Source organism: Telmatherina bonti, assembly GCF_933228915.1.
Source record: "Telmatherina bonti genome assembly, chromosome: 15".
In the NCBI taxonomy this organism is placed as follows: domain Eukaryota; kingdom Metazoa; phylum Chordata; class Actinopteri; order Atheriniformes; family Telmatherinidae; genus Telmatherina; species Telmatherina bonti.
Window position 1 is genome coordinate 33411329 of NC_136613.1, and position 23438 is coordinate 33434766.

Sequence of the window (23438 nt, forward strand, 5' to 3'; positions counted from 1 at the left end):
TTCCTGCCAGCAGCCATCAGCCTCCGAAACAAGACCTCCTCAAATTAATTATTATATACTACAATATTTAATTTCCCTTTGGGTATTAATAAAGTATTTTTCATTTAATTTAAAAAGTGGGATCTAAACAGACAGACGAAAACGAACATGACCTATGTGAGATGAAATTAGAAGGGTTTGGTGATTTTTGTTAAATTTAAAACACGGTTCCACTTTTAATTGTGTTTTCCTCACACATGAACATTCAATAATTAATCCAGTTTATTGCAGAGACAGCGTCCGTCAGCAGTCGCTGCAGCTGGACTACATTTCCCAGATGTCTTTGCGCCATAAGTGATGTCACCTGATAATAATGAAGAGGCGAGGTTGCTAATGTTTATAACCACTGGCCTGGCAACAATTTCCCATAAAATCAGTGATTTTGTCAACACTTCTGCAAAGCAAGAAAGGTCGGGTAAATAAAGCAGCAAATTAAATGAGCACTTCACGTCATCAGGTAAAAAGACACTTTTATATGAGCTTCGGATTACTTCGTACAAATCAAGCCAGCTAGCCTTTAGCTTGGTAAACAAGTAAACGCACCACTGTTATGATACTCGCAAAGTAAACTAGATAAAATATGCAGAATTGACAACATTCTCCTGATAATGAACCAAATAAAACACTCAGTTATGATGTAAACTATGTCATTGTGGTGATGAAAAATGTACTTGAATCCACCTTTCTCTAGCTTTAAGATTTAAGGAAGCAGTTTATTATTGTTATTTATTTACCCAAAACGCCGCTAAATGGTTTTAACTGGAGAATATATCGGTAACTGTGGAATATACTGGTAACTGTGGAAGTTACCTAGGACTGGAGATTATTCCGGTAACTGTGGAAGCTACCTAGGACTGGGGATTATACCGGTAACTGTGGAAGCTACCTAGGACTGGAGATTATACCGGTAACTGTGGAAGCTACCTAGGACTGGAGAATATACTGGTAACTGTGGAAGCTACCTAGGACTGGAGAATATACTGGTAACTGGAGAATATACTAGTAACTGTGGAAGCAACCTAGGACTGGAGAATATACTGGTAACTGTGGAAGCTACCTAGGACTGGAGAATATACTGGTAACTGGAGAATATACTAGTAACTGTGGAAGCAACCTAGGACTGGAGAATATACTGGTAACTGTGGAAGCTACCTAGGACTGGAGAATATACTGGTAACTGGAGAATATACTGGTAACTGTGGAAGCTACCTAGGACTGGAGAATATACTGGTAACTGTAGAATACACTGGTAACTGTGGAAGCTACCTAGGACTGGAGAATATACTGGTAACTGTGGAATACACTGGTAACTGTGGAAGCTACCTAGGACTGGAGAATATACTGGTAACTGTGGAAGCTACCTAGGACTGGAGAATATACTGGTAACTGTGGAATACACTGGTAACTGTGGAAGCTACCTAGGACTGGAGAATATACTGGTAACTGTGGAAGCTACCTAGGACTGGAGAATATACTGGTAACTGTGGAAGCTACCTACGATGAAACTGTGTTAGAATAAAGTGTTTTCTGCCTCTGCAAAGCTCCCAGTGGCAGATGAGAAGTTAACCAGCTAACTGAGACACTCAGGTGGATGGAGATGTGGACATTGTTTTGTGATTCCAGCTTCAATGCTTTAAATTGTGTTTCTGCTCATGTTTTCTGAGGTGTCGAGTGGGTTTTGGTTTGCATTCTGGATCATTGTAGCATTTCCCCTTCTTTTTTTAAAACTGCTGTACTCACAGAGACTGACAGTGAACTGTGAGCCATGGAAAGACCAGATCTGGGCATCGTTTCACTCCCAACGTGGGCTTCAGTTCTTTATTACTGACCAACAAACTTCTTTAGCCTTTTAATGGCTTGTTATAGTGCTCATCAACTTTAATGAGGCAGTTTTGTAAAAGACTAAGGCTTATCTTCATTGGTGTTTAATCTAGTTTTCTTGGGAATGCTTAATGGGCTGAAAAGCTATATATATATTTACATATTGATAATAATCTCGTTTAACAGTCGGATAGTGTTTATAATCTGATTTGAACTGCATATAATACCTGTGTTATTAGTTGGAAGGCCTGTGATAATGTACATTTAGTGTTTTAATTATATTTATTTCAGACAATATTTAAAAATCAATCACTTTTATTAAACTAGGTGGGTTAAACTGGAAAAATTGGTATTTTTACCTCAACCCCATTATTGACTGATAGATTGAGTTTACACCATAGACACCAAAACCTGATACTTGTTTTCAATGCAACTAAACTTGTAGTATCAGTTACACTGGAGTAACCAAAAGTCATTTATAAAGTTAAACAGAAAACAAAAAACATTACAATTACAACGATTAAAAAAATACAATAATAAAATTAGGAATTAAAAAGAGTAAAAGCAAATTGAAATAATAAAAAATAATAATAAATGGTGATAAAAAGTAGGATGTAATATAAAATAAAAAAAAGTGAATCATATATGATAATAACAGACACATTTAAAATATGTTCTTTTATTTGAAGAAATTGTTATTCTTCAAAAATGTTATTTGTATGACATAAATCATGTTTTGAAATAACAAACAAATGTCTGCTAAAATCTCACAGTGAAAACTGCCTAATCGGTAGTTGATTTTTTTTTTTATCATTTTGCTAGACGTATAACCAGCAGTTTCAGCTTCAATAGATATGTTTCTCTGCTGTAATTATATATTACTGCAGAGGGACCGAATCATGGAACATAATGTGTTTCAGGATTTTACCATAGAACTAGAAAACAGCTATTATTGAAATAATATTAAATGTGAATGCCCATTTATTGAACTATGCTGAATGATTGAAATGTAATTGCAAAAGTATAATAAATTGAAAAAAAAAACACAACTTTTTTTTATTTGCCCCACATTGGGATTGAACCCATGACACCTAGTTTGAAGCACACTGACTTGCTCACTGCACCGCTAATACTCTTTAGTTGAACCTTGGAAAAAGTGTTTAAATGTTTAAATGGGATGAGAACGCCTTTTTTTTTTTTTCACTTCCAGCAGGGTGTAATTAGCAGGATTGCAAAAACATGTGTGAGGTTGAACTAAAGTCCAGTAAAAATGTGACAGACTTTATTGTTCAGTGTGAAAAACTTTTTTTTTTAAGTTGTTTAAAGTGGAACTATTATGTGCATTTCAGGCTAATTTATTTTTATTTCTGAGACCAGAAGGGCTGGGATTGATGGAGTTATTGTCACAAATGGCTTTATTTACTTCAGACAGACCCTCTCCGTAGGCTGTCAGATCAGCCTGTGGGCAAAACGAGTGGATTGAGACTCTTCTGCATTAAGCCCCGCCTCCCACCACTGCACTACATCGGGAGCGCACACCGCACCTGCTTTCACCGTCATTGTAACATCTCATAAACAGAAGGATTAGGCTCATGTGAACTCAATAAAAAACAAACTACAATGTCACCACATAGCATACAGCCCTACATGTTGGAACCTGAATCAGAGCCTGAAAACGAAGTGGAAAACAGCAACCCACAGCAACGAATGCAGCAGGATGTCTCTCTTTGGTAAACTCACCAGCCATCGTTGGAAATAACTTCATCCCATGTTTTCCACCCGCCTGATGTATTTGTACATGCCCTTGTTAACCAGTAGAAGGTAACCAATCACCGAACCTTATCCCCCGGGACGTCACAAGGATTTCCAAGTAGAAAAAAACTCTCTAAAACGATGCGTTTTTCGTCGCCATGGAAACCGAACGGAGAGAGTGCTGGAACTCAAACTCAAACATGTGTTTAGGTGATAAAAACCAGTGCCGTTCACATGTCTGATGAGGATTCAACACTGTAACACTGTAGAAAGCTCAGAAAACTCCAAATACCATCATAGCACCCCTTTAAGATTGATCAAAGTGTTGAAATATTGCAGGGAGCATTGTTGGAACAAATCATATCCCTCATATTTAACTGTGACATTTGCTCCTTGAAGTGCACAGTTGAGACCAATAGTTTACTTTGAGCAGCCTGCAGAACTGCACGCCATCACACAAGCAACTGCCGTCAAACGACAATGGAGCTGTATGTTAAATGCTGCATTTGAACCAGTGCCTTGTATGTGTACCTGTGTCTCTGTGCACAAAACGGACCAATGGCTGAGCTGAATTCCGTTTCGTCCAATTTACAGGAACAGATTTCAGTACATTGTCAAAAACTTGAATAACTTCAAAAGTTTAAATGTTACAAAGACCAAAAGTCGTAGAACAAATCTCCTGAATGGGCTGAAGAGTCTGATATTTGAATGGTTGAAGTGAGACAAACTGTGTCGGAGGAGTAGCGTTTCAAATATTTTGCAGGAAAGACACTGGGGCTGGGAAATTGATGAACCGGACACTGCAAACCGGTGCAGAGCTCTGAAACCCTGTTGACCAATCACTGTGCTGAATTTTTCAAGGTCCAATCCGCATTTGGTTGGAAGAACTTTCATCCAATCACGAGGCTGAATTTATTTTTACAAAATGCTAAATATCTCAAAAACTACAAAGTTTTCAAATTAAAAAGATTGTAGCACACATGTGCTGAAGAAGCTGCACAGTTTAAATCTGAATGACTGAAGTGACTTGAATGGCGCAGGAGGAGTAGCGTGGCAAAGTTTGGCGGAATAATAATAAAAATGGCCGAACAGGATCTCAATAATGTGAATGCCCCCATGGGCATTCACATTAATAAGACACTGACTGGTAATTAACATTTCTTTGTGCTCTTGTTTGAACCAGTTTCTATATATCTGTGATATCTTTTGATTTCTGCATAAATAACTCAGTTTTATTAGTTTCTTCTGCTCATTTTCAATTATGAATGTGTTTCCAGAATCCCGATGGAGTGGGTGTTCATCATGAACCGGATGAGCTCTCAGGGTAGCTCTGCAGCTCAGCGGAGGCGGATGACCCTGGGGGTGGTGATACTCCTGCTGGTGGATGTCATCTGGGTTGCCTCGTCTGAACTAACCTCGGTAAGAACTTTTGTCAGCGAATGTCGGTCTTTCACACCTGTTGTTGTGAAATGTGTTGCTGTATGCGATGAAGATAGAAAGAGAGAGAGAGAAGAAATGTCTAGAGAGACGTTTAATTCATCTCATTTCTTTTATTTCAGCCGTCCTGTTTCTTTTCTCTTTCTCTTTGTGAACCTGAAATCATTTAAAATAAAATCTTGGAATAATTTCTTTGGCTCTAAAGTGCATGCTTAGAGAGGAAAGGATGAAGGAGGGCAGAGTTGGTTTTTGGTTGTCCATTCAAACTAAATAATAAGATGCTTAAAGATGCATTATGTAACTTTCCGACGTTAAAGCTCCAGACTTGTTCGATGACACAGTGACATCTTTCATCTGCATATCTGGAGCCTCTGCTGCCCAGCATAGATTGTATATAAAAAGATGGGCGGAGTCTCCGTGATGTCACCGATAGGTTTCTGAAGAGCTGAATTGAAGCTCAGTAGGCAGTTCTTACTATCACCATCTTGGCAGAGGCATACGTGTCATCTCGCCTGGAAAATACAAATATGGGCAAAGAGGTGGAGCTGGGAGGGGGGCTGTGAGCATCATGGTGGATGATTGACATCAAGCGAACTCCGACCTGCCTGTAGCTAAGAGCTAACCGAGCTAACCCGGAGATAACAGGAGATAACAGGAGATAACCAGCTAACGGAAGTAAGGGGGCTAAAGCTAAGTCACGTTGTTAACCAGCTAAAAACCGCAGTTGTTCGACGTTCTTCTGACTTGAAGCAGGAGATTCGTACCTGTCAATCAAAAGGACACGCCCCTAAATATGCCGAACTTCGAGATTAAATTACTTTTAAATGGGTGAGTTAGAAAAAAATTCACTCCCCCCACAGTTGTCATGAAGGTAAACCTGACCTATTAAACCTAAAATGGATTTTTGAACCAGGCTGTAAACATGTTTATTTCTGCTGTAAACATGTTTTGTTTAGCATAAAAAGTACATTGAGGCCAACATAAAAGTTCCGATACTTTATCATTTTTATCATTTTTTTTTTTAATAAAGAAAGTAAACATTTGTTATATAAAATGTTTACTGTGTGGGACCATGGTATTAGCAGATTACACAACTCTGACCTGTGCATTACACGGTTATAATGCACTTTGCGTTCTAGAGTCCGCGGTGTGTATTAAAACTGTGTAATGCATGGCTCCTCATTGTTTAATCCTTACTTATTCAGGCAATAAAATGATAATCCTAACAACTTTTTCTCCCTTCTTGATTCTTTCTGTAGTATATATTCAAGCGCCAGGAGTACAACAAACCCTTCTTCAGCACATTCACCAAGACGTCCATGTTTGTGCTGTATTTGCTGGGGTTCCTCCTGTGGCGGCCCTGGAGGCAGCAGTGCACCGGCTCTCTGAAACGCCGGCGCTCTGCGTTTGTAAGTAGTCTGAAACGCTTCTGCTTCATGGACACTGCGATAACCCACTCTTCCACACTGAAGGGAAACAAAAGAAAAAAGAAATGCAGCCGCAGGATTTCACACTAATCTCTCTAGTTTTCTTTGTCTGCCTTTGAATTTGGGTTTCAAGATGCAAACGTTCACAGAAGTGATCAAATCGAGAAGGATTTGTAGGCTTGTTCTGGAAGTTGATGTTTAGTTGTCATTTCCTTGCAGTTTGCTGATGCTGAGGCCTACTTTGCACCCTGCACCACTGACACCACTGTGAACAACTGCCTGGTAAGTTTGTTTTAATCCTAATTAACTGACTGCAGCAACGACCTGTATCATGCAGCTGACCTCCATGCCGTGTTCCTGCAGAGCGAACCACTCTATGTGCCAGTGAAGTTCCAGGACGTACCCACCGAGCACACAGAGTGTTTGATCAGAGACTGTGAATCTAGTGAGTACTACCTTAATCTTATATTTATTTCTAAAGAAGCTGCTTTTAGAAACTGGCATCATGAGGCTCTGATGACAGTTTTATTCATTAGCAGCAGCAGAGTTCAGTAACGAGCCATGAATGCACACAAATAATTGTCATTGTGAGAAAAACTTGTGCTTTTCTGTCTCATATCTTCTTTTCTCAGCGAATCTTTGCTGTTTGTTTTTTTTTTTTTTTTTTTTGATAGATTGTATCAATATATTAGACTTTCCATAACTTTTAGCCCATCAGGGAAGCTGGCTGACCTCAGTCAGACCAAAGCCACGCAACTTTTGTTGGCATTTTTGAAGGAATTTGTTTTTTTTTTGTTTTTTTTTAACTCCTTTTGCACATATTTAAAATGTATCCATCTGCTCAGTCATACATAGAACATACAGATGACATAAAGCAATAAATTGATGTTATTGCTGCATCTTTTTCCTCCTTCATTCATTCATTCATCTTTTCATCCTCCCCCCCCAGCTTCCAAAAAGCAACGTGTCCGTTTCAGTAACATCATGGAGGTGCGTCAACTTCCTTCTACTCAAGCCCTGGAGGCCAAGCTCTCCCGCATGTCCTACCCGGCTGCCAAGGACCACGAAGCCATGCTGCGCACGGTGGGAAAGCTAACCATCACCGATGTGGCCAAAATCAGCTTCTTCTTTTGTTTTGTGGTGAGTTGAAAGCAGCTGGGATGTTGGCTGTGGCGCAGACGTCAGATTTACATGTTGCTGAAGAGAGATTTCTACTTTTGTAACTATGAGCAAAATACTGTCTGGCCTCCTTCACTCAGCTCTGTTTGTAAATAATATGTTCATTTTTCATGTGTGAGTCCTGATTATTGACTGTAATGACTGGATATGTTTTGAAGATGAAGCTTCATCATCATTTTCTGTAAGTTAAAAATTTGTAAAGTGAAAGGGAAAGTTTTTTAATCTCTTTCATGCTATAGCTAACTAGAATAAACTAGCAGCCTTGCTAGCCTCCTGTTTAGATGAAACTAGATCATGTGACATGTGACATGGATACTGAGGTACTCTGAGCAGCTTTTAGTTTATTTTAAGCTCCCGTACAAAATCCTGATAAACTGAGTTGTTTAACCCCTAAATAAACTGAGTGGAAACTAAAAATATGACATTGCTTTCTAACATTATTTTAAAACCAATCCAGGCTCTGTTTACACTACAGTACCAAGGCAGGAAAATGGAAAAGTTTTGTTGCGTTCTGGTTGTTTGTTTTAAATATTACAGAGTTTTGGTTGGATAAAACTGCAATACAAAACCTGTCTATGTAAACTGGAATCATGGGTCTTTATTATCTATAAGCCACAATGATCAAAATTTCAAGAAATAAATGTTTGAAATGTTTCACTCTATGTGTAATGAATCTATATAATATATGGGTTTCACATTCTGAAATGAGTAATGAAAAATATTGAACTTTTTCATAAAAAATCCAATTTTCTGAGACGTACCTGTAAATCTAAATAGACATTTGCATTCAGAATTAGGTGTTTAATCGTCATTTTTCATCAGTTTAAAGCGAATTAACTCTTATTCTGAATGAAAGAGGAGTTAAAAACTCCCATGTAAACGTAGCAATTGTTTGTGTTTTCCCTGCATTGAGATAGTTTTCATTCTGTTGTTGTGTAAATACATTCTTTGTGTAAATGCATTCTTTTTACAAATACTTAAAGGAAAGTGTTTTCCATTTTACATAGAAACTTGGTGTAAACAAGGCCGCCGTGCTAGCAATAACTAGATTCGCTCTGCTACATAGCATTGTGCTAGCATCAGGTTAATAGATTTGCAGAAAGGTGCAGATAAATGTCAACGCTTTTAAAGGATAAATAAGTAGGAAATTACTTATAATTCTAATTTGGACTGGTGTAGGGATACTGGTGATACATGCAGGTCTGGATAGACATATACTGTTTGTCCTCCTCCTCCAGCTGCCTGTCAATCCCATGTGGCGGCATCTGGGTGTCCATTCAGATTTCTGAGGGGCCAGTGGCACCCTGTCCCCCCTCTAGCTCCGCCCCTGACACTCACAGCTTTACTAATTTTACTAATGTATTTTTACAGTTTTTAGTTTATTTAGCAAGACAGAAAAGCAACAATGAAGATGTTGTAGGTAATGTGTAAGAGACGCTCAGCTACCAGGTTTTACCAGGATTCATCCCTGAACTGCTGGGCGACCACTTGGACTGTTTTTTAAGGTTAAAACTGACTCTCTTTGCGTGGGATGTTTGTCAGATAACAACTGGTGCTTGAGACCATCTCTGTTTGTCTTCCAGTGGTTCCTGGCTAATCTCTCCTACCAGGAAGCTTTGTCTGATACGCAGGTCGCCATCGTCAACGTTTTATCGTCCACTTCAGGTATCTCTCTAACATTTGGTTCTAAAGGGAAGAATAAGCATGAATTAAGTCAGTTTAGCCATCAGATATTTCATATGTTTTTTTTCCAGGCCTCTTTACACTCATCTTGGCGGCCATTTTTCCCAGTAACAGCAGTGACCGCTTCACCCTGTCCAAACTGTTAGCTGTGGCTCTGAGGTCAGTGAATCATGTAGATGAAGAAAAACTTATTATGACTTTTTGTTTTTTGTGTTTGTATTTGACCTATGGTCATGAGTTGTGGGTCGTGACCGAAAGAACGAGATCTCGTATACAGGAAATGAGTTTCCTCCGCAGGGTGGCCGGGCTCTCCCTTAGAGATAGGGTGAGGAGCTCGGTCATCCGGGAGGAGATCAGAGTAGAGCCGCTGCTACTCCACATTGAGAGGAACCAGTTGAGGTGGCTTGGGCATCTGGTCAGGATGCCTCCTGGACCTCCCTGGTGAGGTGTTCCAGGCAAGTCCCTCTGGGAGGAGACCCCGGGGAAGACCCAGGACACGCTGGAGGGATTATATCTCTCGGCTGGCCTGGGAACGCCTCGGGATCCCCCCCGCAGAGTTGGCAAATGTGGCTGGGGAGAGGGAAGTCTGGGCTTCCCTGCTTAGGCTGCTGCCCCCGCGAACCAACCCCGGATAAGCGGCAGAAGATGGATGGATGGATGGATGGATGGTGTTTGTATTTCTGTTTTTAACATTGGTGTGTAGAAATGTAAAGATTTGAGAGCAGAAACGGATGTATTCTGTAACTGATGAACAAAATGAACATGTCCAGGGTTGATGTCTTAACTTAAAGGGGTGCTATGATGGTATTTGGAGTTTTCTGAGCTTTCTACAGTGTTACAGTGTTGAATCCTCATCAGACATGTGAACAGAACTGTTTTTTATCACCTAAACACATGTTTGAGTTTGAGTTTGAGTTCAGCACTCTCTCCGTTCGGTTTCCATGGCGACGAAAAACGCGTCGTTTTATCTACTTGGAAATCCTTGTGACGTCCCGGGGGATAAGGTTCGGTGATTGGTTACCTTCTACTGGTTAACAAGGGCATGTACAAATACATCAGGCGGGTGGAAAACGTGGGATAAAGTTATTTCCAACGATGGCTGGTGAGTTTACCAAAGAGAGACATCCTGCTGCATTCGTTGCTGTGGGTTGCTGTTTTCCACTTCGTTTTCAGGCTCTGATTCAGGTTCCAACATGTAGGGCTGTATGCTATGTGTTGACATTGTAGTTTGTTTTTTTTATTGAGTTCATATTAGCCTAATCCTTCTGTTTATGAGATGTTACAATGACGGTGAAAGCAGGTGCGGTGTGCGCTCCCGATGTTGCGCGGTGGCGGGACTTAATGCGGAAGAGTCTCAATCCACTCGTTTTGCCCACAGGCTGATCTGATAGCCTACGAAGAGGGTCGGTCTGAAGTAAATAAAGCCATTTGTGACAATAACTCGATCAATCCCAGCCCTCTGGGCCCAGAAATGAAAAAAATTTAGCCTGAAATGCACATAACAGTTCCACTTTAATGGTGGTGCATTTCCTTCTGTCTGTTTCCCAGTTTAAGTACATTTCTGTTAAATACAACTATTTTTCTATTTTGTTAAAGTAAAATAGAGTTACAAAAAGAAAATCAAAGTCTAAAATGTAAAATACTGATGCCGAATAACCAGATCACACCATATCAGTCTTAAAGCTCTTTCCACCAGCAGGTGGCACCACTGAGCCTTTAAATGTCATCACAGCTGGTTGGAAAGCCTCAGTGTTTTCATCAACCCTGGTATGGCTAACTGCCTCCCCAGTTTCCATTTTAATGCATGGTCGACTGTCAGCTCATGCTGATTAATTCGACCCGAACTGTGGCGTGCTGTGAACTCATCATGTATGGTTACTAAGTCACTGTAAACGAGATAAGGATCAGGTGTGATTCCTTTCCGTTTTGCTTATGTGAACAGTCTTTTGTGCAAAATATTTAAATCTATCAAAATAACTTGCTTAAGTTCTTGAAGTATCTTTGTTTAATGTCAAAGTAATGGATGATCTGTTTTACTGTCTAATGGATGATCTGTTTTGTTCAGCATGGGAGGTGTTGCTCTTGTGAGTCTCTCCAGCATGGACAGCCCTGATGAGAAAGGTGTTGTAGGTAACCATGGAGACAGCTTTTTTCTTTCTCTTTTTTTTTTTCTTTTATTATCTTAGTGCACTTTGAGACCTTCTTTCTAAGTGTAATGCAGCTGAACTTTTTTACATTTCAGGTTCATTGTGGTCACTAGCCGGGGCCATACTGTACGCTGTCTATATTGTGATGATAAAGAGACGAGTGGATCGCGAGGATAAGCTTGACATACCAATGTTTTTTGGTAAGTAGTGGCTCTTCTGTTTCTAAAACATTCACCACTTGTTGAGATTTAGCCTGAAATGTACACACATCATCCACTTTATCAGGGCCACATTGCTAGTACCGCATTGGACGCCTTTTTCCTTCAGACCTGCCTTGATTCTTGGTGTCATAGATCCAACAAGATGTTGGAAACATTCCTCAGAGGTTTGGCTCCATGTTGACATGAAGCATCACACAGTTGCTGCACATCATGATGAGAATCTCCCGTTCCACCACATCCCAAAGCTGCTCTGTTGGACTGAGATCTGGTGACTGTGGAGGCCGTTGGAGGACAGTGAACTCATCGTCATGGTGGAGATGATGTGAGCTTTGTGACATGGTGCATCATCCTGCTGGAAGTTTCTATCAGAAGATGCTACACTGTGCTCAGAAAGGGATGGACATGGTCAGCAGAAGGACTCTGTCATGTTGGTAAATCATGTATATTCTGATCCTACCATGTGAATGTGGAGCTGAACTGGAGACTCATCAGACCAGCAACGTTTCTCCATCTTCTATTGTCCAGTTCTGGTGAGTCTGTGTGAATTGTAGCCTCAGTTTCCTGTTCTTACTGATAGGAGGGAACCCGGTGTGGTCTTCTGCTGCTAGAGACCATCTGCTTCCAGGCTGGACGGGTTGTGTGTTCAGAGATGATGTTCTGCACATGTTGGTTGGAACCAGTGCTTACTGGTCTTCCTCTTATCTTACTATCACCTTCAAACAGTCTGTCCATTCTCCTCTGACCTCTGACGTCAACCAGACTCTGGTCCAGACAACTGCTGCTTACTGGATATTTCCCAGTGTAGTCCAGACACTCCGACCAGCCCAGTTCTGTAGATCTTAGATGGAACCAGTGCTTACTGGTCTTCTTGTTGTCTTTCTATCATCTCCAACCAGTCTGTCCATTCTCCTCTGACATCAACCAGACATTCTGGTCCAGACAACAACTGGACATTTTCTCTTCTTCAGACCTTCTCTGTAAACCCTGGAGATGATTATGTGTGAGAATCCCAGTAAATACTCAGACCAACAATCATGCTGCGCTCACTTTCTTCCTCGTTCTGAGTTTGAACTTCAGCAAGTCTTCATGACTAGATGCATTGTGTTACCATGTGATTGGCTGATTTGTATTGAGTTGTTACCATGTGATTGGCTGATTTGTATTGTGTTGTTACCATGTGATTGGCTGATTTGTATTGAGTTGTTACCATGTGATTGGCTGATTTGTATTGAGTTGTTACCATGTGATTGGCTGATTTGTATTGAGTTGTTACCATGTGATTGGCTGATTTGTATTGTGTTGTTACCATGTGATTGGCTGATTTGTATTATGTTGTTACCATGTGATTGGCTGATTTGTATTGAGTTGTTACCATGTGATTGGCTGATTATGTGCGTTAGAAACTGAACAGGTGAACCTGATGTCTTGTGAATGCAGATGTTGGAATGTTTTTCTCCATGAAACTGTCTAAGCTGGATCTGCTGTTTGTCTCTCAGGGTTTGTAGGTCTGTTCAACCTGCTGCTGCTGTGGCCTGGCTTCCTCCTGCTGCACTACACGGGCTTCGAGGCCTTTGAGCTTCCCAGCCAGCTGGTGTGGACGTACATCCTCATTAACGGCCTCATTGGAACCGTTCTCTCAGAGTTCCTCTGGCTCTGGTGAGCAACACATCTCAAATTTAGTCATATCACATCTGGTAGCCCTCCGTTAGGGTTTCTCTGCTCCTCTTTGATGCCTGGTATGTGTTTAAATGAAATAGTATTGTCTAGAAGCTACATATTGTCCCGGGAATTCTTCTTTCTGTCCTCAGGGGCTGTTTCCTCACATCGTCGCTAATCGGGACTCTGGCGTTGAGCCTCACCATCCCACTCTCTATTATTGCAGATATTTGCATGCAGAAGGTAACTTTCTATCCACAGCTGGTTTTCAAGCAGAGTGAGAGTTTCAAAGGAGGTTACTGATTATGCTGATTGAGGCTGTTTTTCATTTTATTAAATAAATAGACTGAACAGAGAATGGATGGTTGGGTTTAAATTGAATTTTCAGTCTTTGGTCAGTTATCGATTGAAGTTATAACCGGCATCATTTCTGTGTTGACAGGTGCGTTTCTCATGGTTATTTTTTGCTGGGGCAGTGCCTGTCTTTCTTTCCTTCTTCATCGCCACGCTGTTATGCCACTACAACAACTGGGACCCTGTGCTGGTGGCACTGAGGAGGTTATACGCTTTTATTTGTCGGAAACATCGCATTCAGAGGTCTGTATTGTTTTACTCAAGGATGAATGATGAGGCTTAAACCTCTTATTGACAAGGCTTATTTTTTCTGCCTCCTGTCTGAAATTAATGAAGTATATCTTCATAAGTCAGTGGTACAATCTTGGTCTCAAAAGAAAGTTGAGATATGACCTAAACCTAAAACCGAGCAGAACTGGTGGTTGGTGACCTGGCACCGCCTCACAGCAGTAATAGGGATGTTACAACCATTGATTTTCTTGATAAAAATATTGTCAAAAATAACGACAATTTTCCAGCTTTTATAATTATGATAAAAATGGCATTAATGCTCTTTATAGGTCTTTAAGTTTGATGTCTTGGTATTGTTTTGAAACCAACAAAATAATATAAAAAAGTTGAGTCCCTCTGCTTTGTTGAGAGTAGATAAAAGCTACATATTAACTCTGGATTTCTGTCAGAGAAACAGATGGAGAGAGATGCAAGACCTCTACCTGGACCTGACAGGCTTCTTTCAGGAAACTTCATGATAAAAATGGTTTTGAACATTTCTCTTTGAGTGCAGGATTTAGAAACGCAGAAAAGCATCTAACTGGCTCTGACTTCCAGCTGTCCTTCAGGAGAAAAGCTGCTGTTTGAAACACAACACTGGAACAGTGGAAATAAAGGAGCAAGAAGACATATCTGGAATAAATAGTTCTATTTCAGATAGTCTTCACACTTTAAGACTATCGCTGGTGGGTTTATCCTAAGCAGCAACCTCTGGCGGTTAAAAATGAAGCCTATGCAGAAGTGCATAAAACTAATGCAGTTTTTGCATCGGCACGATATAAAACCATTTTGGGAAATGGAGGCCTGCTGTATCTTTACTCCCCCGACTCTTTCAGGTTTCCTTGTCTCATCTCTTTTCTCTCGTTTCTTCTCTTCTGTAAGCGTAACGTGAATCTGATTTGTACTACTGGATATTCTCACCGGAGCCACAAGTACCATCTGTATTCTTACTGAAACACAGTTCCCCCTTCATCCACTATGGGGTGCAAAACAGTGAATCCCCATAGACTCCTATGTTAAGAAGACCAACTTCACAGCAGAAGTAACACATGTTTACAGCAGAAGTAACACATGTTTACAGCAGAAGTAACACATGTTTACAGCAGAAGTAACACATGTTTACAGCAGAAGTAACACATGTTTACAGCAGAAGTAACACATGTTTACAGCAGAAGTAACACATGTTTACAGCAGAAGTAACACATGTTTACAGCAGAAGTAACACATGTTTACAGCAGAAGTAACACATGTTTACAGCAGAAGTAACACATGTTTACAGCAGAAGTAACACATGTTTACAGCAGAAATAACACGTTTACAGCGGAAATAACACATGTTTACAGCGGAAATAACACATGTTTACAGCGGAAATAACACATGTTTACAGCGGAAATAACACATGTTTACAGCAGAAATAAACATGTTTACAGCTTGGTACAAAAATCCATTTTCGTTTTAACAGGTCAGGTTTACCTTGTGAATTTTTTCTAACCCGTTTAAAAGTAATTTAATCTCGAAATTTGGCATATTTAGGGGCGTGTCCTTTTGATTGACAGGTACCCGATCTCCTGCTTCAAGCCAGAAGAACGTAGAACAACCGCGGTTTTTAGCTGGTAACGTGATTTAGCTTTAGCCCGCTTACCTCCGTTAGCTGGTTAGCTCCTGTCAGCTCGGAGTGTGATAGATGTCAATCATCCGCCATGACGCTCACAGCCCCCCTCTCAGCTCCACCTCTTTGCCCATATTTGTATTTTTCCGGGAGAGACGACACACATATCCCTGCCAAGATGGCGATAGTAGGAACCGCCCACCGAGCTTCAATTCAGCTTTTCGGAAAACTATGGGTGACGTCACGGAGGCTCCGCCTATCTTTTATATGCACTCTATGGTTTATCTCAAGCATAGCAGTAAATTCTTTAGGCCACCCCCACCTAATGAGTGAGCCCTACTTTGGCCTTGAGTATAAATTAGGGCTGAGTCCTGACAACAACCCCAATTTTTCTTCAGTGCTAAAGCATCAAGACCACGATCTGAAGATGTCCTCAAGCAGCGGTATATGCCAGTGCCCGCTTTGCCAGACTTCAACTTAATTCTTCAGCATTTTGTCTGACACAGACTGCATACGACCCCCCACCCCCCAAAAATAATCTGTTAATGATTAATCAGTTTCATGTTTTTCAACCTTTTAAAAGTGGAAATTATCAGCAACAAGAGCGCCAAAGCAGTAACGGCAGTCTAACTTCTACTTCAAGACGTTCCCTTTGGAAAGCCAACTCCAAACAATCAAACCTTCGGCCTGTAACCTTATGTGACTTTCGGCAAGGAAGTCTTAGTTGACTAATAATGAGTTCATCCATACAAAAGTCTTTTCTTTTTCAGTCACATTTAGCCGTTAATTGTATACAGTCACGTTCCGGTGAACCACTCGATAACGTCAGATGTGGTTACTATGGTGTTGGTGACGCTTCTGCACAAAGCATGAAAACAGACACACATGCTTAATGGGTGAAAATGCTGCCTCCACTGTTTGTTCAAACCAATTAGAAGTTAGCTCTCCACACACATGTGAGGGAAAGCTGCATCAAAGTCCATTAAAGACTGTGGAGGAAGCGAGCTGTGGCTAAAATGTCAATTTTTCTCACAAAGTGGCTTTCAGCCTGATTTTTTTTTGCCAAAGTTGAAGCTCTTTAAAAAAGGAAGAGACGTATTGTTTCTCTGTATTGTGAAGCTTATTTAAATGGGATTGGCTGTTAACTCTGACATACACTTATTTTTTTTCCCTGTGACATTCTCACAGGGATAATAGACTCCATTTTTACAGCTAAGTTCGTCTTTAATCAGCAGCAAATGCTTGACTGGCTAACCTTTCTGCTGCAGTTAAACGCTCCATTCTTCTGTGAATGTTGGCTGCCGTTTAATCATGATGATTATTATAATGATGGTTGTCAAGATGATGTCTGTGACGATGATTGACACACCATCGCCTTCCCTGCAGACTACCAGAAGACAGTGAGCAGTGTGAAAGCCTTATTCCTCTACATACAGTCTCCCCCAGTGAAGGAAGCTTCTGTTCATGATCCACTAGTCAAATAAAATGTAAGTGATCACTCAACCCTTCCTGGTTTATGCTTGTGTGTGCTTAACTGCTCGATATGGGCATGTGTCAATGGGAGTTGCATAAAACACCTGGTTTGAATAAATATTACTGTTTATTCCCAGTAGAACATGAACATTAGATGGAGAAACCGAGACGTTTCATCATTTCATGGAAAATCTGAGCTGATTGTGAATCTGATGCAGCAACACGTCTGTAAAAAGTCTTTCCAGGATGATGTTTAGCATCGTTAGCATCTCCTCTTCTTCTAACATCTGGAAACATCTGGGAGGTGAGGAGAGCAGCTGCTCGGCACTAATGCAACCCCATCCCATCAGAGATGCAGGCTGATAACAAGCTGGATGCTCCCTCTCCTCTTTAGTCTGCAGGACACGCCGTCCATGCTGTCCACAAACTATTCCACATCTTCATCCAGGTTTCCACTCAGAACATTTTAAATGAGCTTTGCTCCAGAGAAGACGGTTCTTTTCTGGATTTTGTTGCATAATGGTGCTTCATGGTGAACTGTGTTTACAGACAGTGATTTCTGGAATCGTCTTGAGTCCCTGCAGTGATTTCCAGTAGAGAGTCATGTCTGATTTAATGCGGTGCTGCCTGAAGAACCTAAAAACACCAGCATCCAGTTTGATCTAAAGACGTGTCCCAGTGTACAGAGACTCTTCTCAATTCTCCGAATCTTTTAAAGATGTTGTTCACTGTAGATGTCAGATCTTAAAGGGAGGCTTTAAGTAGGCCTGCCACGGCAACAAATTTATCCATGCGATTAATTATCTCAGAAATGATTGCGATAGACGATAATATCGCGCTAAGCGATTATTTTTGTCATTTTGAGACCATTTTCAACTAAAATAAAAATAATGCAATAATAATGTAAATACACCCTTTTGAAGATCAACATACTTTGATTTCTTGAGAACCTTTAGCTGGATGTGCAGACTAGACTCGTCCAGTCTGCTAAAACAGATCAGGATTTCTCCTGTGGTTTTGGCAACGTGGTGATCTGGAACATGTGGTCTCTGAACACCATGTAACACAGTTACATAGTCTATTGCCTCTTTTCCATTAGTATCAGCTCGTCTCAACTTAACTCGCCCCAACTCGTCACAGCTTCGTCCTGTTTCTTTTCATTCTGTTCATCCAGGTGATTCATACTGGCTGTGAAATGTTTGCAACCTTTTTTTAAAATGTCGCCTTTTTAACAATATTAAGGGGCAGCATGGCTTTACCAACCACACTGTCTGGGTGCACACCATGTTACACCATGTCCTGGTTGTATTAATCTGTCGGTTAAACGCCACAGTGATCGTGGACTGTCGGGAAGATGGAGCTAGCCTGTTTGTTAAGGTATTAAGTGCAAATGGAAACTTGTTTTATTGCCGTGTTGAGTTAATATTGTCTTAAAACAAACGTGGCACTTGAGAGAGAAAAGAAAGACAAATGAAAATTATTGCGCACAGTTTTACTTATCGTGCGATTAATTGACTTATTGCTTCTTGCAACCGGCTATAACAGAGCTATAAGTCACTTAGCTAGAAGTAAAAATTGTTCATTTCTGGATTGGAAAAGTTATGTGAAGAGTTAGAGGTGTGACTTCTCCTGGAGTGTGACTGTGTTTACCAGCTGGTCCGGCCATGTTTTCATCTATAGTGTCTTGTATTTTCTTTGCAAATCGGCGGAAACAGGACAAAATGTTTACCTAAAGACAACTGGGATCCGAAAAGCTGTTGTCGGTGAAGAAGTTGTCGTGTAGCGAAGAGTCAGAACTGGTTCAACGTTGGCCTTGTATTACCAAAACACGGAGCACTGCCAGAGCTAGTGGGGCCACAGTTAGACAGTTTTGTACTTGATATGTTTGTTTGCAGACTAGAGTTCATAATTTTACATTTAGGAACATTGTTCTGAATAATTGTTAGATCCAGTTTGTCTCAGACTGGTGAAGCCCAGTCCTGTTACTGACCTGCTGCTATTTAACCTGGTTAGTTGTCAAATGTTCCTCCAGTGGTTTTCTGATTTGTACCAGTTACCTTTTCAGCCTTTTGTTGCTCCTGTTCCACCTTTTTACAGGTGTGTTGCTGCATCAGATTCAAACGTAGCTCATATTTTCCATAAAATGATAAAATGACTCAGTTTCAACATTAATATGTTCTTCATGTTCTTCTGTAAAAACAGAGTGGGTCCCAGCTGTTTGGTTTGGGTGTTGTACAGAAAAGAAACTTCAACACGCTGTAAGGCAGACCTGCAGAGCTTCCCTTGATGAATTCAGTCTCTCATCAGACACATCTTGCAGATTTATTGATGTTTTATATGTAAATATTTTGAACTGAAGACAGGTCACCCACAAAGTTTCATTCCAGTTAAATCTCTTTTTATCACCATTTGTAAGTTTAGTCAAACTTTTCTCATCTGTCTCCCAATCCCACAAAGTAATTGCCAGCAGGGCAGAGAGGCATTTCGAGCTCAGCATGCAGTTTCTAAAGGAGATGTTAGTGGGGAATGAAACTAGTGCAGACTAATTCCTGTCTGCTGGGTTTTTTAGAGGAAGACACTAGAGCAAATTTATGTGTACAATTTTTATCTTCTAGTGTGATTACTTATTTTTTTGTTTGTTTTATCACAAGTATGTATTCTAAGTAAGAGCTCAGGTATTTTCTCCAGAAAGAAATGTCTCAGATGATGCAAAAAACCATCATAGACCATATCAGATACGGTCCATTTTCATGGTCTTAGTGGGGAATTAATTTTCCTGAATTTGATTTTTAATTGATTTTCTTTGAGGTAAACCTGTGAAGAAACTGTCACAATATGACAGTTTTATATATATATATATATATATACTTTATTTCAAATAGCCATGTTCCAAACATCTGAATTGTGTTTTAGACTGTGACCTTCAGCTTGATCCTGTTGCTCATTTGCGGCACAACTGTTAAAAAGGCCCTTTAGTCAGGGAAGCAGCTAATTTTCCACAACAACTTATACATCTTTTATCCATTTTATACCGGCCTCTGCATTTCTTTTTATTTTGTAAGATATAGAAAACCCTTTAAAACAAAATGCTACTGCGGTGGAAGCAGTGCTATTGCGGTAATGTCCTGTAAATCAGTGCAAAGTATTGCTTCACAGCTGGTGGAATTACATTGGTAGCATAAATGATCGAAGAGTTACAGTATTTTAAAGAAAAAATATTATTTTGCATTTGATAGCAGGTTTTAAACAGTTAAATTATATTTTTTACATGTAAAATGGTAAAAGCCTTCTAACTTAACATGATGCTGTAAATTAGCACTAGTTTTAAGCTACAACTGACCTCAGATGGGAAGAGAAAAAAAAACAGCATTGCAGTTACCAGTAGCAGTCATGTGATCTTTAATTAACACAGCTGCCTCTTTTCTTTTTCTTTTTTTAATCTTCATTTTATTTCTAAATGATGTACCTTAACTATAGTCTGTCGCTCCTGCCTGAAGTGCCTGGTGCTTACAGTCAAAATACTGCTACATGTTAGCTTGATCTGACAGTTTTTCATTTTAGTTTGGCTATTAAAGGTTCCATATTATGTTAGAAAACCTTTGGAAAGGCAATTTAACAGCCATGTGTCCCATAGCTTGTGCATGCGGCACCAAGATGAGAAAACTTTTTCACTTTTCTAACTTGCTTCAATTTTTGTGACTTTAAGAAGGGAAATAACTTCTCCCCCAGTAATGCCATTGACTCACCCCTAACTAGCTGAGCCTGCTCTCTGAAATTACTGAGTGGGCACCAGTGAAAGCTGTATCCTTTTCCCAAAGAGGGGTGTGGAAGGGTGTGGACAGACACTACTAACAATATTTACAAGATTAGACACAGAAGTAGCTGATTTTCAGCAGAATCACCAGAGACAATCGATTGGTGGATATGGTAAAAGTGGTGGAAAACCAAGACTGGATTTAGGCTTTTCATTTACCAGCAGGTAATACCAGCGGTAGGTTATACAAACAGGAAGTGATGCATTAAACGGAAGACTTTTATTTTTATTTAAGTTTTCTTGTTAAACAAAGCATTGATTACGACAATGTTAATAATTTTTATACCATGATCTGGGTAAATACTCGATTCTGATTGGCTGCAGGTTGTCGTTTAAAGAGTAATATTGGACATCAGTTAAACAAAGTCCCGTCAAATAGTCCAATAGTTCTAAATCAGTGCGCTGGCTCAAACAGCAGTTGGTAACCGTGGCAACAGAAATGTTAGCGACAAACGGGCTGAAAGAATATCTGGACTGAAAACGTCAAGACATCACATAAACATGATAAACATCCTCCCCGATTTCCTTCATATTGTGAAGAAATATGCATTTCAGGCAGAAAATATTCATAATTTCACTGGAATCCGTTAAGATCATACCCGATGATGCTTCTCAACATGGGTGCATCATCGGGTATTGGTTGCAATAGTATCTGCTGCTGAACACGCTGCAGGTGCTCTCAAAGCCGGTTACCTTGGAAACGCCACAACAAAAGTCATTAAAAAGTCCGCTCTGCCCTTTTTTTTTTTAAAAAAAAACAACCAAAACATTATTTTAACAGCAAAAACAACATTAGTAGTTTATCTTATTATATTTCCTTTGTGAGTGACCATGGTGTAAGAGAGATAATGCCCTCCGAGGTTTCCATTATCAAAAATTTCTGATAATGGACACCTCAGAGGGCATTATCTCTTACTTAAAAATCTATTAAATAATTCTATTAGAAGTTTCAGTGCTAGTTGAGACTCTGTTCTCAGAGGTTCGTCTAGTCTGATTACATTTAAATTCTGAAATCTCATGTTGCTTAGCAACAAGAAGATTTGCTGCCCACTCATTTATGTTAGAATCTGTATGACTTCACTGTGACATCAAAACACGGATCAAAGAACGTAACGCCATGACAACGTGTGATGTAATTCCAGTCTATATAAAGGCCACAGTTCCGAGTCACATTTTGTGGGATCATCGAGCGGAGTATAGTTGTAAGAAGCATCTGGATCGGTTTTCGAATCTTTTCAAGATTGTTTGGTAGATGAGAACGACTAGTACGAACATTATATCATTGGATATTGTTCTGAGAAACATCTGATTTGTCAAGTTTAAGCGAAGACTTCAAAGTATCTTTGGATATCGTGTTGAGTAATATCTAACTTCTCAACTTTTCCAAGGACTTGAAGGGATCTTTGTACATCTTGTTGGGAAATATTTCTCAACTTTTCCAAAGTTCAAAGGATCGTTGGACTTTGTGTTGGGGAATATTTAATTTCTCAACTTTTCCAAAGTTCAAAGGATCGTTGGACTTTGTGTTGGGAAATATTTAATTTCTCAACTTTTGCAGAATTCAAAGGATCTTTGGACATTGTTTTTAGAAACGTCAATTTGTCTGACTCCAAGAACAGCAGAAATGGAGGAAAACCAGACAAGAAGACTATGGAGTGATATGGTGGATGAAGAATTAGGGTTCCCTGAAGAAATGGATCCAGGGTCATATGTCTTCATTTTTGTTGACAATGATGAAGAAACTGAAATGGAGTCCATCACCCAACAAAAGACCCAAGATCAAGACAGGGAAAATTTCACCCTGAATGAGGAGAACCAGACTCCATCTGCAGCTGAAAAGCTGTGGAGTGATAAGGTAGATGAAGAATTGGGGCCTGTTGAGGACATGGATCCAGAGTCTTTTATCTTCACCACCAGTGAAGAAACTAAAGTGGAGCCCATCACCCAACACAAGACCCCAAATGGCAACACTGAATATGTTGCCCTTCCTGAGGTTGGTGACAACCTGTCCCAGGACTCTGAAACAAAGAGTTCACAGAAAGTCCAGGACTGTAGTCACTCCCAGACATGTTCGACTTCTAGTCAACATGAAGAAACGCAGGAGTTTCCACGTTTCCAGGACCCTGCTGAGAAAACTGCTCCCAGATCTGGCTATGTCCAGGAGGAGCGGTCCCATCAACAGACTCCTGGTAAGTCTGCGTATCCCCCTTCACAAGACATCAGGTATAAAGGGATACAATGCCAGACATCTGCTGACTGTGCAGCCAAAATCTCACAGAGAGAACGCAGGTTCCCGAATCCTGCAAATAATGTTCACCAGAGATCACCATCAAATTTCCACCAAACGGAGATGGACTACCTGAGAAATCAGGTGGAAGATCTCAAAGTAAGATTACAGAAGAAGAACCAGTTTCTCACTTTGGAGAAGGAGAAGAGAATAAAAGCAGAACAAGAATCTCAATCCAATGGAAACCAACTTTACCACCTGACCGATGAGGTGGAGGATCTGAGAGCCAGACTCCAGAAGAAGAACCAGCTTCTCACTCTGGAGAAGGA

At 40.2% G+C, this 23438-nt stretch overlaps 1 protein-coding gene across 1 annotated transcript in view; it reads left to right on the top strand.

Annotated features, from left to right (window-relative positions):
• Nucleotides 1–359: 359 nt before the first annotated feature.
• The window catches only part of LOC306766104 (solute carrier family 35 member F5-like), a 30206-nt gene continuing 7127 nt past the window's right edge, over nt 360–23438 (top strand). Inside the window, exons 1-14 of the mRNA XM_079253712.1 lie at nt 360–496; nt 4890–5031; nt 6309–6458; nt 6696–6758; nt 6840–6921; nt 7426–7616; nt 9239–9320; nt 9410–9497; nt 11404–11468; nt 11581–11685; nt 13203–13362; nt 13515–13605; nt 13805–13959; nt 16982–17082. Coding sequence (XP_079109838.1) covers nt 4897–5031; nt 6309–6458; nt 6696–6758; nt 6840–6921; nt 7426–7616; nt 9239–9320; nt 9410–9497; nt 11404–11468; nt 11581–11685; nt 13203–13362; nt 13515–13605; nt 13805–13959; nt 16982–17063 — 1449 coding nt within the window. The 5' untranslated portion in view covers nt 360–496; nt 4890–4896 and the 3' untranslated portion in view covers nt 17064–17082. The remainder of the gene's footprint in view (nt 497–4889; nt 5032–6308; nt 6459–6695; nt 6759–6839; nt 6922–7425; nt 7617–9238; nt 9321–9409; nt 9498–11403; nt 11469–11580; nt 11686–13202; nt 13363–13514; nt 13606–13804; nt 13960–16981; nt 17083–23438) is intronic.